This window comes from Triticum dicoccoides, chromosome 7A (assembly GCF_002162155.2).
Source record: "Triticum dicoccoides isolate Atlit2015 ecotype Zavitan chromosome 7A, WEW_v2.0, whole genome shotgun sequence".
NCBI classification, from domain to species: Eukaryota; Viridiplantae; Streptophyta; class Magnoliopsida; order Poales; family Poaceae; genus Triticum; species Triticum dicoccoides.
The window spans coordinates 480775133-480791064 of NC_041392.1; the positions used below are offsets into that span (position 1 = coordinate 480775133).

The following is a 15932-nucleotide window of genomic DNA, read 5'->3' on the forward strand; positions in this document are numbered from 1 at the left end:
TCTAGTGAAGTGCAGAACCCATGGGTGATTGACCTTACAAATATGATAATTCTGGTAACAAAATTGCTTGTCTTTTCCATATGCGCCAAAATGATCCTTGATAGAACACATGGATATAGTTCAAAAATGAACCGAGGATCAGAAGCTTGCGGATTGACCCGTTTCAAATTTAGTATGAACATGAGTAAAATAATTATAATAATTTATGACTGGACTAGAAATTTGATCTCCTCTGTGGATCACACCTGCAAAATAATGATATAATGTACTTGAATCTAGGAAAAAACTTATATGTAAAATTTTAGATAAGACTAATACCAAGCTGTGCATGTCTAGTTGTCCTGCTGAGCTCCATCTCAGCTGCAATCTCTGGACCAACTCACTTCTTAGCGATCAACAATGAGCGCAGGCAAGTCACTATGACAACACAGGAATGTCTCACAACAGATGCATCCAATAATTCAAACCGGCAGTTAAGCATCACTATGTACATTGTCGATGAAGACCCTAATACAGTGTTGCTGATTCAGAAAATAGATATGCAAAGCCGATGCTACTATTTTCAGGTATATACACAGTACCAAATAGAGGTAGGTTCATCAGTGAATATGTGAGTCCTTGATTGCACTGTCATCAAAAAAGCTGCTCATTGCCCATGTTTGTCTCCCAATTAGCTACAAACAGACAATAAGGTCAACTAAAAATGCACATTTTCATTGAGTTAAAAGCATAGCCTGCAAAATGAATCAGATGCCAAGATTTCACTATTCTTTAGTGCATTGAAGATCAATGGAAAACGCAAATCAGCAAAGGCCTGCAATCAAGGTATTTCATTCAAGTTTGTAGCATTGTGATCAGGTCTGCAGTTATGGTATTCCATTCAGGTTTGTAGCATTGAGATCATTGTTGTGTCTTGGTAACCATCATGATGTACAGCCCCGGAGATGTCAACCGACAACACCAGCATCCATTGGAAATCTGCAACTATGTATCAGCACCTTGTGCACGTGCATGCCTGTAAGACAACTAACTCATGGGCTTCTTACCTGCTGTTCCTAATCGTTCTTCCTTGGACTTCAGTTTGGAATATTGACGGCCTAACAAATCAAAAGCATTTCAATCCATCTCATCAATCAGCTTATGTGCTAGCTCAGAGCGCCCAACCTTTTCAGGTCACTGATCAGTGGATGGTGGATATATAAATCAAAGGCCGGTGTAACTTACACACACTTGGACTCCGGCATCGCCTTCAGGTCATGGTGGACACCGTCTGGTCCAGTCCGATCCCTGACCAAGTCGTTGCTTGGATTGGCAGGTGGGCTATGTGAGCGAGTGATGTGAGGAAGCGGACGACGTGCGCGAGTGCCAACGTGCCCGACAAATTAACTAACAACTGAAACTTTGATGAAACTGATGAACTGAATTTTCTGAATCTGATGAAACTAAATCTGACGAAACTGAAAATGTCAAATCTGAGGGAACTTCAGGACAACATAGGTGGCACCGTAGTGGCCTCGTTCGAAGGTTGCTGCAGCCTCAGAGGGAGCTGCACGAGGGAGGGGCAGCCGAGTTGGTCGTCATCCCTTGTCGTGGATCATTGGAGCTGTGGGTCTCAGGTGGCGGAAGAGCATATCCGGGGCTGGGAGGAGTAGCCGCGGGTCGCCGCATATAGGGCGCGTCAATCCTGTACGGGCAGCCAGCATACCCAATCAGGATTAAGTCACGAACCCGCAATCCTGATGAAGTCAGATCTCTCAATAATAGGCTCCCGGTGTGATGCAAATGCTAGCAGTATGTGTACTTCTTAAATTAAGTGACGCGAGTTCATACAATAATTAGAAGGTTCAGTACACTTTTCTGTTTCAAATTCTTTTTCTTGTGATGCGGCCAAGAAATTCTCCTATAGTTGCAAAAATCATTATTCATAGTTTAATAGTAATAATGTTCAGGCAGGCACACATTTATTGCTAAATGTCCGTGCCAACTATGACATCAGAGGTCTCCCGTTGTATCTGGAGTAGTGAATCCGAAACTTTTTGTTCTACTGAACCTATATAAATCTCAGATTCTCAATCCAAGAGCTTCTAACTCTTCTCCTCGACATCAGTAACGCCCATTTGTATCTCAATTATGGTATGGAGTGAAATCTAGGGTAAAATAGAAATGATTGAATAGGCTCAGCAATGCTTTTGCAAGTTTAAAACACAACTTTCAGTGATGGGAGAAGATCAAAATTTCATGTTACCTACATGTTCAGTAAAACATGAGTACATTGCTTGCAATACGGCCTATAAGTAGGATCAAGATTTCAAGATCGGCGTTTCTGCACAAGAGAGTTTCACCAACAGTAGCAAGTTACCTGGTGGGGTATAACAACCACTGCTACTCGCTGGAGTCCGACCGTAACGATGTATTCATATGTAAATATATATTCAATAAATATGTAAAGCCCAAATCTGTATTTTATCAATTTATTGAAGCTATAACTTTTATATTTTAGCACGACATGATTAATATAGAAAACTATGTAGGTTTGCAGCATGATAGTTATCAAAATGACTTTGTATATAAACTACCAATAAGATATTCCAAGTTGTTCCGAAAATAATAGAGAAATGTTACTACATACCCATACTCCTCAGGCATATTTTTCTGTCGTTATTCATACGTCATTGCATCACACACACACACACACACCAGAATTGATCGCATCAAGTGTACTCCATTACATGTGCCAACATTAATTGCGATATATGTCAGTGTACATAGATATCAAGAAAACTTACAAACTTTCATAGAAATAACTTCAGGAATCTTACAGTTGGAGTTGCTGTCAAAATTATTCTCCATAGATCACGTGCTAGTTTTTTTTCTTTCTTTTTTTGCCTAAAGCTCTCCATCTTCACTGCATAATTGTTACGTAGGTTGAAGTGGACCTTGTTAGATCAATACAATAGGCTAATTCCCATAAGAGAAATGATTTTGCAGGATACTTCGACAAATAAATTAATGAAATTTTGCAACCTGGTAAGCAAAAGAGGTAGCCGCAAGATGAGAATTCACATGCACTTGCAGAATAAATATGATGTGTCACCAATTAAATTGCTCTTGTCAGATTTGTTAATCATAATGGCAATCTTGGGGGAAGAAGTAGAGGGCCCTAAAGCAGGTAGGACGACACGGAGGCAGACCATGTGTGCCGCAGCTTGCGGAACTGAAATTTAAACCAGCAGCAGTTCAGGTTACATGAGAAAACTAGAAATAGTTATTTACTAAGGTTTAGTCAATATAAGGAAAAGACGGGTAGAAAGCATACTGTACCCGATTCATGGTACATGTCTCTGAGTCTTTCAACAATCTTATAGCCCTGATCCTTGTCCCTTTCTTTAGAAACACTGAAATCCTCCTCAAACTTAGAAATTCAAACTATACTGCTTAGCTGCAGTATAACACCCTGACCTGAACTCTTTATTTGGTGCCAGGTAGCACTTTGATGCCGTGTTTATATGTTCCAAAACTGTAGGTGGACTGGTGGAGTACTACTTCAGTGATGAGGATCTTCTGATGCATATCATGCCATCGATTACCTATCTTTGTACATCTTCCTTAATTTAGTAACTCAATTTTCTAATGGGAAACTAATGGCGGAGATCCTATAGACCTCTGATGCAAATTACCTATCCACGATAGAGTCATAGAACAATCAAGCTATTCTTTTTCTTTACTAATATTGCGGGTCATACAGATCCGGCCAGACCTCACCGCCGACAGGGAGGCATTGAGGTGGGGGCCATGTTCGTCGTGATACTCATTAGCATGGCAATGAGAGGTCCTTCCGGCCCAGCGGCTTCATCAACCAGCGCGTGTGCCACTGCCATATACAAGAATCATCTACACAGAATTTTTGTTTAGTGCGTTCATGCCTTTTTAATTTGCCAGTGATCGATGCGTGGACTGCCGGAACATGCATTCGGCGGTGGTGCAGACACTACAACAAACACAATCAATTCAAAGTCAGAAACAGAAAAGGGATAAGCAGCAGCTAGACCATTCACCAATTGTAGTAACTACTTCATCTTACAGGCCACACAACTTCAAGAGCATAGCAAGCAAGCAAGCAGAAGCAAAAAAACTGAAGCAACAAAGATAAAAGTCAAGCAGCACTCACCGACGGCAACTGGAGCTCTGCGCGGCCCCTGCCAACGCCATCGCAGACCACCAGCTCGAACGGCCCTACCATGTCACGGACCCTAACGCCGGAGCCGAACGCCAGGTCGCCATCGCCGGTCACAAAGTCGACCCCGTCGGGCCCGACCACCTCCTCCACCGCGGGGGCGTCGGGGCGGCTCCAGTCGACGGCCCCGTCGGAGGCCCACGCCAGCGCGACCGCGGGGCCCCACGCGGGCAGGGAACTCGTAGCACTACGCGGCGTCGACGAGCGCGCCCTCGGCGTCGAGCGGCCAAACCCGGACCTCGGCGTCGGGGTCCCAGCCGTACTTGTCGATGATGGCGTCGACGACATCGTCGAAGAAGGTGGGATCCGGGGCAGGCACCGGCTGATGGCCCGCGAAGGCGTAGGCGTGGGAGGAGGCGTTGGAGATGGCCGCGAGCGGGGACAGCGAGGAGCAGCGCGAGGAGAAGTAGGAGGATCGGGCAGGCGTAGGAGGTCCGATCCCCCCGGAGGCCCGGACCAGCGCCGCCGCCATCTTCGTCCTCATGGTGTGTTGGGGACGACGGCCTGGAGTCGGGATTGGGGCAGGCAGAGACCGGGTGTTGCGTCCGTCCGTTCGGGTGAGAACGAATCATTTTTTTACTTATTACTACTAACTTAAATCTGGAGCACGGGTTAATTACTAGAAACTTGAGGGAGTGTTTTGCAAAAACGCCGTGACGATGAACCCGGAAACTCAATCCGTGCTTTATTATTAGGGAGAGATTAGTGTTTGTGCCAAGTAGAATCGTTGGGAAGACTTGGGAAAAGTCTTGTTGAACTTGCTGTAAAAAACAGAAACTTTAGCGCTCACGAGAACTGCTGTCATTTTTATTTGAAGATTGATATTTAGTTAATTCTTTTTGCAGATGATTAATAGATAAATTCCTCACATCCAGCAGTTTATTTTAGAATTTTTGGGGTTCCAGATCTTGCGCTAGCTACAGATTACTACAGACTGTTCTGTTTTTGACAGATTCTGTTTTTCGTATGTTGTTTGCTTATTTTGTTGAATCTATGGCTAGTAAAATAGTTTATAATCCATAGAGAAGTTGGAATACAGTAGATTTAACACCAATATAAATAAATAATTAGTTCATTACAGTAACTTGAAGTGGTCTTTTGTTTTCTTTTGCTAACGGAACTCACGAGGTAGACGTCAAAAAGGAACATCAAGTGTTGATGGTGAATAAAACCACTAAGTTCAAGAAAGGCAAGGGTAGGACGGCAAGGGAGTTGCCGCACCCGGCAAGCAAGCTGCCGGGAAGAAGCCAAAGAATGAACCCAAGCCCGAGACTGAGTGTTTTTATTGCAAGGGAAGTGGTCACTGGAAGCGGAACTGCCCCAAATACTTAGCGGACAAGAAGGCCGGCAAAACGAAAGGTATATGTGATATACATGTAATTGATGTGTACCTTACCAGTATTCGTAGTAGCTCCTGGGTATTTGATACCGGTGCAGTTGCTCACGTTTGTAACTCAAAGCAGGAGCTGCGGAATAAGCGGAGACTGGCAAAGGACGAGGTGACGATGCGCGTCGGGAATGGTTCCAAGGTCAATGTGATCGCCGTCGGTACGCTACCTCTACATTTACCTACGGGATTAGTTTTGAACCTCAATAATTGTTATTTAGTGCCAAGTTTGAGCATGAACATTGTATCAGGATCTCGTTTAATTCGAGATGGCTACTCATTTAAATCCGAGAATAATGGTTGTTCTATTTATATGAGAGATATGTTTTATGGTCATGCTCTGATGGTGAATGGTTTATTCTTAATGAATCTCGAGCGTAATGCTACACATGTTCATAGTGTGAGTACCAAAAGATGTAAGATTGATAATGATAGTCCCACATACTTGTGGCACTGCCGCCTTGATCACATAGGTGTTAAACGCATGAAGAAGCTCCATGCTGATGGACTTTTAGAGTCTCTTGATTACGAATCATTTGACACGTGCGAACCATGCCTCATGGGTAAAATGACCAAGACTCCATTCTCAGGAACAATGGAGCGAGCAACCAACTTATTGGAAATCATACATACTGATGTGTGCGGTCCAATGAGTGTTGAGGCTTGCGGTGGCTATCATTATGTTCTCACCCTCACTGATGACTTGAGTAGATATGGGTATATCTATTTAATGAAACACAAGTCTGAGACCTTTGAAAAGTTTAAGGAATTTCAGAGTGAGCTTGAAAATCAACATGACAGGAAAATCAAGTTCCTGCGATCAGATCGTGGAGGAGAATACTTGAGTCACGAGTTTGGCACACACTTAAGAAAATGTGGAATAGTTTCACAACTCACGCCGCCTGGAACACCTCAGTGTAATGGTGTGTCCGAACGTCGTAATCGCACTCTATTGGACATGGTGCGATCTATGATGTCTCTTACCGATTTACCGCTATCTTTTTGGGGCTATGCTTTAGAGACTGTCGCATTCACTTTAAATAGGGCTCCGTCGAAATCCTTGAGACGACACCGTATGAATTATGGTTTGGGAAGAAACCTAAGCTGTCATTTCTTAAAGTTTGGGGATGCGATGCTTATGTCAAGAAACTTCAACCTGAAAAGCTCGAACCCAAGTCGGAAAAATGCGTCTTCATAGGATACCCTAAAGAAACTATTGGGTATACCTTCTACCTCAGATCCGAAGGCAAGATCTTTGTTGCCAAGAATGGATCCTTTCTAGAGAAGGAGTTTCTCTTGAAAGAAGTAAGTGGGAGGAAAGTAGAACTTGATGAAGTATTGCCTCTTGAACCGGAAAATGGCACAGCTCAAGAAAATGTTCCTGAGGTGCCTGCACCGACTAGAGAGGAAGTTAATGATGATGATCAAGATACTTCTGATCAAGATCCTACTGAAATTCGAAGGTCCACAAGGACACGTTCCGCACCAGAGTGGTACGACAACCCTGTCTTGGAAATCATGTTGTTAGACAACGGTGAACCTTCGAACTATGAAGAAGCGATGGCGGGCCCGGATTCCGACAAATGGCTAGAAGCCATGAAATCCGAGATAGGAGCCATGTATGAAAACGAAGTATGGACTTTGACTAACTTGCTTGTTGAGCGGCGAGCCATAGAAAATAAATGGATCTTTAAGAAGAAGACAGACGCGGATGGTAATGTGACCATCTATAAAGCTCGGCTTGTCGCTAAGGGTTATCGACAAGTTCAAGGGGTTGACTACGATGAGACTTTCTCACCGGTAGCGAAGCTAAAGTCCTTCCGAATCATGTTAGCAATTGCCGCATTCTATGATTATGAAATATGGCAAATGGACGTCAAAACGGCATTCCTTAACGGTTTCCTTAAGGAAGAATTGTATATGATGCAGCCGGAAGGTTTTGTCGATCCTAAGAATGCTGACAAGGTGTGCAAGCTCCAACGCTCGATTTATGGGCTGGTGCAAGCATCTCGGAGTTGGAACATTCACTTTGATGAGATGATCAAATCGTTTGGGTTTACGCAGACTTATGGAGAAGCCTGTGTTTACAAGAAAGTGAGTGGGAGCTCTGTAGCATTTCTCATATTATATGTAGATGACATACTTTTGATGGGAAATGATATAGAGCTTTTGGACAGCGTTAAGACCTACTTGAATAAGAGTTTTTCAATGAAGGACCTTGGAGAAGCTGCTTATATATTAGGCATCAAGATCTATAGAGATAGATCAAGACGCCTCATAGGTCTTTCACAAAGCACATACCTTGATAAGATATTGAAGAAGTTCAATATGGATCAGTCTAAGAAGGGGTTCTTGCCTGTGTTACAAGGTGTGAAATTGAGCTCAGCTCAATGTTCGACCACGGCAGAAGATATAGAAGAGATGAGTGTCATCCCCTATGCCTCAGCCATAGGTTCTATTATGTATGCCATGCTGTGTACCAGACCTGATGTAAATCTTGCCGTAAGTTTGGTAGGAAGGTACCAAAGTAATCCTGGCAAGGAACACTGGACAGCGGTCAAGAATATCCTAAAGTACCTGAAAAGGACTAAGGAAATGTTTCTCGTTTATGGAGGTGACGAAGATCTCGTCGTAAAGGGTTACGTCGATGCTAGCTTCGACACAGATCTGGATGACTCAAAGTCACAAACCGGATACGTGTATATTTTGAATGGTGGGGTAGTAAGCTAGTGCAGTTGCAAGCAGAGCGTCGTGGCGGGATCTACATGTGAAGCGGAGTACATGGCAGCCTCGGAGGCAGCACATGAAGCAATTTGGGTGAAGGAGTTCATCACCGACCTAGGAGTCATACCCAATGCGTCGGGGCCAATCAAACTCTTCTGTGACAACACTAGAGCTATTGCACTTGCCAAGGAGCCCAGGTTTCACAAGAAGACAAGGCACATCAAGCGTCGCTTCAACTCCATTCGTGAAAATGTTCAAGATGGAGACATAGATATTTGTAAAGTACATACGGACTTGAATGTAGCAGATCCGTTGACTAAACCTCTCCCTAGAGCAAAACATGATCAACACCAGAATTCCATGGGTGTTCGATTCATCACAATGTAACTAGATTATTGACTCTAGTGCAAGTGGGAGACTGTTGGAAATATGCCCTAGAGGCAATAATAAAAGCATTATTATTATATTTCCTTGTTCATGATATTTGTTTTTATTCATGCTATAATTGTGTTATCCGGAAATTGTAATACATGTGTGAATAATAGACACCAACATGTCCCTAGTAAGCCTCTAGTTGACTAGCTCGTTGATCAACAGATAGTCATGGTTTCCTGACTATGGGCATTGGATGTCATTGATAATGAGATCACATCATTAGGAGAATGATGTGATGGACAAGACCCAATCCTAAACATAGCATAAGATCGTATAGTTCGTTTGCTAGAGTTTTCCAATGTCAAGTATCCTTTCCTTAGACCATGAGATCGTGTAACTCCCGGATACCGTAGGAGTGCTTTGGGTGTGCCAAACGTCACAACGTAACTGAGTGACTATAAAGGTATACTACGGGTATCTCCGAAAGTGTCTGTTGGGTTGACACGGATCAAGACTGGGATTTGTCACTCCGTATGACGGAGAGGTATCACTGGGCCCACTCGGTAATGCATCATCATAATGAGCTCAAAGTGACCAAGTGTCTGGTCACGGGATCATGCATTACGGTACGAGTAAAGTGACTTGCCGGTAACGAGATTGAACAAGGTATTGGGATACCGACGATCGAATCTCGGGCAAGTAACATACCGATTGACAAAGGGAATTGTATACGGGGTTGCTTGAATCCTCGACATCGTGGTTCATCCGATGAGATCATTGAGGAGCATGTGGGAGCCATCATGGGTATCCAGATCCCGCTGTTGGTTATTGACCGGAGAGCGATCTCGGTCATGTCTACATGTCTCCCGAACCCGTAAGGTCTACACACTTAAGGTTCGGTGACGCTAGGGTTGTAGGGATATGTATATGCAGTAACCCGAATGTTGTTCGGAGTCCCGGATGAGACCCCGGACGTCACGAGGAGTTCCGGAATGGTCCGGAGGTAAAGAATTATATATAGGAAGTGTTATTTCGGCCATCGGGACAAGTTTCGGGATCACCGGTATTGTACCGAGACCACCGGAAGGGTCCCGGGGGTCCACCGGGTGGGGCCACACGCCCCGGGGGCCACATGGGCTGTAGGGGGTGCGCCTTGGCCTATATGGGCCAAGGGCACCAGCCCCAAGGGGCCCATGCGCCAAGAGATAAAAAAAGGGGGAAGAGTCCCAAAGGGGGAAGGCACCCCCTAGGTACCTTGGGGAGGAGGGATTCCTCCCTTGGCCGCCGCCCCCCCTAGGAGATTGGATCTCCTAGGGCCGGCGCCCCCCCTAGGCCCGCCTATATATAGTGGGGAGATGGAGGACTTCTAATCCACGCCTTTGGTGCCTCCCTCTCCCTCTCCAACACATCCTCCTCCTCCATAGTGCTTAGCGAAGCCTTGCCGGAGTACTGCAGCTCCATCACCACCACGCCGTCGTGCCGCTGCTGGAGCCATCTTCCTCAACCTCTCCTTCCCCCTTGCTGGATCAAGAAGGAGGAGACGTTACGCTGACCGTACGTGTGTTGAACGTGGAGGTGCCGTCCGTTCGGCGCTAGGATCTCTGGTGATTTGGATCACGTCGAGTACGCCTTCCTCATCCCCGTTCTTTGAATGCTTCCGCGCGTGATCTACAAAGGTATGTAGATGCAATCCGATCACTCGTTGCTAGATGAACTCCTAGATGGATCTTGGTGAAACCGTAGGAAAATTTTTGTTTTCTGCAACGTTCCCCAACAGTGGCATCATGAGCTAGGTCTATGCGTAGTTCTCTTGCACAAGTAGAACACAATTTGTTGTGGGCGTTGATGTTGTCAACTTTCTTGCCGCTACTAGTCTTATGTTGCTTCAACGGTATTGTGGGATGAAGCGGCCCGGACCAACCATACACGTATGCTTACGTGAGACCGGTTCCACCGACTAACATGCACTAGTTGCATAAGGTGGCTGGCGGGTGTCTGTCTCTCCCACTTTAGTTGGAGCAGATTCGATGAAAAGGGTCCTTATGAAGGGTAAATAAAAGTTGACAAATCACGTTGTGGCTTTCACGTAGGTAAGAAAACGTTCTTGCTAGAACCCTAGTTCAGCCACGTAAAACTTGCAACAACAATTAGAGGACGTCTAACTTGTTTTTGCAGCAAGTGCTTTGTGATATGATATGGCCAAAGTTGTGATGAATGATGAATGATATATATGTGATGTATGAGATGTTCATGCTATTGTAATAGGAATCACGACTTGCATGTCGGTGAGTATGACAACCGGCAGGAGCCATAGGAGTTGTCTTTATTTTTTGTATGACCTGCGTGTCATTGAGAAATGCCATGTAAATTACTTTACTTTATTGCTAAACGCGTTAGCCGTAGTAGTAGAAGTAATAGTTGGCGAGCAACTTCATGGAGACACGATGATGGAGATCATGATGATGGAGATCATGGAGCCCCAAGATGGAGATCAAAGGAGCTATGTGATATTGGCCATATCATATCACTATTATTATTTGATTGCATGTGATGTTTATCATGTTTTGCATCTTGTTTACTTAGAACAACGGTAGTAAATAAGATGATCCCTCATAATAATTTCAAGAAAATGTTCCCCCTAACTGTGCACCGTTGCGACAGTACGTTGTTTCGAAGCACCACGTGATGATCGGGTGTTAGATTCTAACGTTCACATACAACGGGTGTAAGACAGATTTACACATGCAAACACTTAGGTTGACTTGACGAGCCTAGCATGTACAGACATGGCCTCGGAACACAGAAGACTGAAAGGTCGAGCATGAGTCGTATAGAAGATACGATCAACATGAAGATGTTCACCTATGTTAACTAGTCCGTCTCACGTGATGATCGGACACGGCCCAGTTAACTCGGATCATGTTATACTTAGATGACTAGAGGGATGTCTATCTAAGTGGGAGTTCATTGATTAATTTGATTAGATGAACTTAATTATCATGAACTTAGTCTAAAATCTTTACAATATGTCTTGTAGATCAAATGGACAACGTAGTCCTCAACTTCAACGCGTTCCTAGAGAAAACCAAGCTGAAAGACGATGGCAGCAACTACACGGACTGGGTCCAGAACCTGAGGATCATTCTCATAGCTGCTAAGAAAGATTATGTCCTACAAGCACCGCTAGGTGACCCTCCCGTCCCACAGAACCAAGACGTTATGAACGCTTGGCAGACACATGCTGATGATTACTCCCTCGTTCAGTGCGGCATGCTTTACAGCTTAGAACCGGGGCTCCAAAAACATTTTGAGAGACACGGAGCATACGAGATGTTCGAAGAACTAAAAATGGTTTTTCAAGCTCATGCCCGGGACGAGAGATATGAAGTCCCCGACAAGTTCTTCAGCTGTAAGATGGAGGAAAATAGTTCTGTCAATGAGCACATACTCACAATGTCTGGGTTACATAACCGCTTAACTCAGCTGGGAGTTAATCTCCCGGATGACGCGGTCATTGACAGAATCCTCCAGTCGCTTCCACCAAGCTACAAGAGCTTTGTGATGAACTTCAATATGCAGGGGATGGAAAAGACCATTCCTGAGGTATTTGCAATGCTGAAATCAGCAGAGGTAGAAGTCAAAAAGGAACATCAAGTGTTGATGGTGAATAAAACCACTAAGTTCAAGAAAGGCAAGGGTAAGAAAGCCTTCAAGAAGGACGGCAAGGGAGTTGCCGCACCCGGCAAGCAAGCTGCCGGGAAGAAGCCAAAGAATGGACCCAAGCCCGAGACTGAGTGCTTTTATTGCAAGGGAAGTGGTCACTGGAAGCGGAACCGCCCCAAATACTTAGCGGACAAGAAGGCCGGCAAAACGAAAGGTATATGTGATATACATGTAATTGATGTGTACCTTACCAGTATTCGTAGTAGCTCCTGGGTATTTGATACCGGTGTGGTTGCTCACATTTGTAACTCAAAGCAGGAGCTGCGGAATAAGCGGAGACTGGCAAAGGACGAGGTGACGATGCGCGTCAGGAATGGTTCCAAGGTCAATGTGATCGCCGTCGGCATGCTACCTCTACATTTACCTATGGGATTAGTTTTGAACCTCAATAATTGTTATTTAGTGCCAAGTTTGAGCATGAACATTGTATCAGGATCTCGTTTAATTCAAGATGGCTACTCATTTAAATCCGAGAATAATGGTTGTTCTATTTATATGAGAGATATGTTTTATGGTCATGCTCCGATGGTGAATGGTTTATTCTTAATGAATCTCGAGCGTAATGCTACACATGTTCATAGTGTGAGTACCAAAAGATGTAAGATTGATAATGATAGTCCCACATACTTGTGGCACTGCCGCCTTGGTCACATAGGTGTTAAACGCATGAAGAAGCTCCATGCTGATGGACTTTTAGAGTCTCTTGATTACGAATCATTTGACACGTGCGAACCATGCCTCATGGGTAAAATGACCAAGACTCCATTCTCAGGAACAATGGAGCGAGCAACCAACTTATTGGAAATCATACATACTGATGTGCGCGGTCCAATGAGTGTTGAGGCTCGCGGTGGCTATCGTTATGTTCTCACCCTCACTGATGACTTGAGTAGATATGGGTATATCTATTTAATGAAACACAAGTCTGAGACCTTTGAAAAGTTCAAGGAATTTCAGAGTGAGGTTGAAAATCAACGTGACAGGAAAATCAAGTTCCTGCGATCAGATCGTGGAGGAGAATACTTGAGTCACGAGTTTGGCACACACTTAAGAAAATATGGAATAGTTTCACAACTCACGCCGCCTGGAACACCTCAGCGTAATGGTGTGTCCGAACGTCGTAATCGCACTCTATTGGACATGGTGCGATCTATGATGTCTCTTACCGATTTACCGCTATCTTTTTGGGGCTATGCTTTAGAGACTGCCGCATTCACTTTAAATAGGGCTCCGTCGAAATCCGTTGAGACGACACCGTATGAATTATGGTTTGGGAAGAAACCTAAGCTGTCGTTTCTTAAAGTTTGGGGATGTGATGCTTATGTCAAGAAACTTCAACCTGAAAAGCTCGAACCCAAGTCGAAAAAATGCGTCTTCATAGGATACCCTAAAGAAACTATTGGGTATACCTTCTACCTCAGATCTGAAGGCAAGATCTTTGTTGCCAAGAATGGATCCTTTCTAGAGAAGGAGTTTCTCTCGAAAGAAGTAAGTGGGAGGAAAGTAGAACTTGATGAAGTATTGCCTCTTGAACCGGAAAATGGCACAGCTCAAGAAAATGTTCCTGAGGTGCCTGCACCGACTAGAGAGGAAGTTAATGATGATGATCAAGATACTTCTGATCAAGCTCCTACTGAAATTCGAAGGTCCACAAGGACACGTTCCGCACCAGAGTGGTACAACAACCCTGTCTTGGAAATCATGTTGTTAGACAACGGTGAACCTTCGAACTATGAAGAAGCGATGGCGGGCCCGGATTCCGACAAATGGCTAGAAGCCATGAAATCCGAGATAGGATCCATGTATGAAAATGAAGTATGGACTTTGACTGACTTGCTTGTTGAGCGGCGAGCCATAGAAAATAAATGGATCTTTAAGAAGAAGACAGACGCGGATGGTAATGTGACCATCTACAAAGCTCGGCTTGTCGCTAAGGGTTGTCGACAAGTTCAAGGGGTTGACTACGATGAGACTTTCTCACCGGTAGCGAAACTAAAGTCCGTCCGAATCATGTTAGCAATTGCCGCATTCTATGATTATGAAATATGGCAAATGGACGTCAAAACGGCATTCCTTAACGGTTTCCTTAAGGAAGAATTGTATATGATGCAGCCGGAAGGTTTTGTCGATCCTAAGAATGCTGACAAGGTGTGCAAGCTCCAACGCTCGATTTATGGGCTGGTGCAAGCATCTCGGAGTTGGAACATTCACTTTGATGAGATGATCAAATCGTTTGGGTTTACGCAGACTTATGGAGAAGCCTGTGTTTACAAGAAAGTGAGTGGGAGCTCTGTAGCATTTCTCATATTATATGTAGATGACATACTTTTGATGGGAAATGATATAGAGCTTTTGGACAACATTAAGACCTACTTGAATAAGAGTTTTTCAATGAAGGACCTTGGAGAAGCTGCTTATATATTAGGCATCAAGATCTATAGAGATAGATCAAGACGCCTCATAGGTCTTTCATAAAGCACATACCTTGATAAGATATTGAAGAAGTTCAATATGGATCAGTCTAAGAAGGGGTTCTTGCCTGTGTTACAAGGTGTGAAATTGAGCTCAGCTCAATGTCCGACCACGGCAGAAGATATAGAAGAGATGAGTGTCATCCCCTATGCCTCAGCCATAGGTTCTATTATGTATGCCATGCTGTGTACCAGACCTGATGTAAACCTTGCCGTAAGTTTGGTAGGAAGGTACCAAAGTAATCCCGGCAAGGAACACTGGACAGCGGTCAAGAATATCCTAAAGTACCTGAAAAGGACTAAGGAAATGTTTCTCGTTTATGGAGGTGACGAAGAGCTCGTCGTAAAGGGTTACGTCGATGCTAGCTTCGACACAGATCTGGATGACTCAAAGTCACAAACCGGATACGTGTATATTTTGAATGGTGGGGCAGTAAGCTGGTGCAGTTGCAAGCAGAGCGTCGTGGCGGGATCTACATGTGAAGCGGAGTACATGGCAGCCTCGGAGGCAGCACATGAAGCAATTTGGGTGAAGGAGTTCATCACCGACCTAGGAGTCATACCCAATGCGTTGGGGCCAATCAAACTCTTCTGTGACAACACTGGAGCTATTGCACTTGCCAAGGAGCCCAGGTTTCACAAGAAGACAAGGCACATCAAGCGTCGCTTCAACTCCATTCGTGAAAATGTTCAAGATGGAGACATAGATATTTGTAAAGTACATACGGACTTGAATGTAGCAGATCCGTTGACTAGACCTCTCCCTAGAGCAAAACATGATCAACACCAGAATTCCATGGGTGTTCGATTCATCACAATGTAACTAGATTATTGACTCTAGTGCAAGTGGGAGACTGTTGGAAATATGCCCTAGAGGCAATAATAAAAGCATTATTATTATATTTCCTTGTTCATGATAATTGTCTTTATTCATGCTATAATTGTGTTATCCGGAAATTGTAATACATGTGTGAATAATAGACACCAACATGTCCCTAGTAAGCCTCTAGTTGACTAG

At 44.3% G+C, this 15932-nt stretch overlaps 1 protein-coding gene and 2 long non-coding RNA genes across 3 annotated transcripts; all 3 read right to left on the bottom strand.

Annotated features, from left to right (window-relative positions):
- Positions 1 to 595: 595 nt before the first annotated feature.
- LOC119331943 lies at positions 596 to 2731 on the bottom strand. The gene is made up of 2 exons (XR_005160732.1): positions 2630 to 2731; positions 596 to 1684 (listed from the first exon to the last, which is right to left on the bottom strand). It is a non-coding gene; the product is annotated as an uncharacterized LOC119331943 (long non-coding RNA).
- An 88-nt stretch (positions 2732 to 2819) lies between these two features.
- Positions 2820 to 3423, bottom strand: LOC119328621. Its single transcript, XR_005159062.1, has 3 exons — positions 3322 to 3423; positions 3025 to 3214; positions 2820 to 2905 (listed from the first exon to the last, which is right to left on the bottom strand). It is a non-coding gene; the product is annotated as an uncharacterized LOC119328621 (long non-coding RNA).
- A 297-nt stretch (positions 3424 to 3720) lies between these two features.
- On the bottom strand, positions 3721 to 4755 carry LOC119328089. Its single transcript, XM_037601125.1, has 2 exons — positions 4169 to 4755; positions 3721 to 3988 (listed from the first exon to the last, which is right to left on the bottom strand). The coding sequence occupies exons 1-2, from the start codon at positions 4520 to 4522 to the stop codon at positions 3812 to 3814; spliced, it is 531 nt and encodes a 176-aa protein (XP_037457022.1). The 5' UTR covers positions 4523 to 4755; the 3' UTR covers positions 3721 to 3811.
- Between the last annotated feature and the right edge of the window lie 11177 nt (positions 4756 to 15932).

What these genes read in the sequence shown, in the direction of transcription:
- LOC119328089 (XM_037601125.1), bottom strand. Translation starts at nt 4,522, where the DNA reads ATGTCGTCGACGCCATCATCGACAAGTACGGCTGGGACCCCGACGCCG. An exon ending in CAGAGCTCCAGTTGCCGTCG is followed by an intron (nt 3,989 to 4,168) that starts GTGAGTGCTGCT and finishes TGTTTGTTGTAG; the next exon opens with TGTCTGCACCACCGCCGAAT.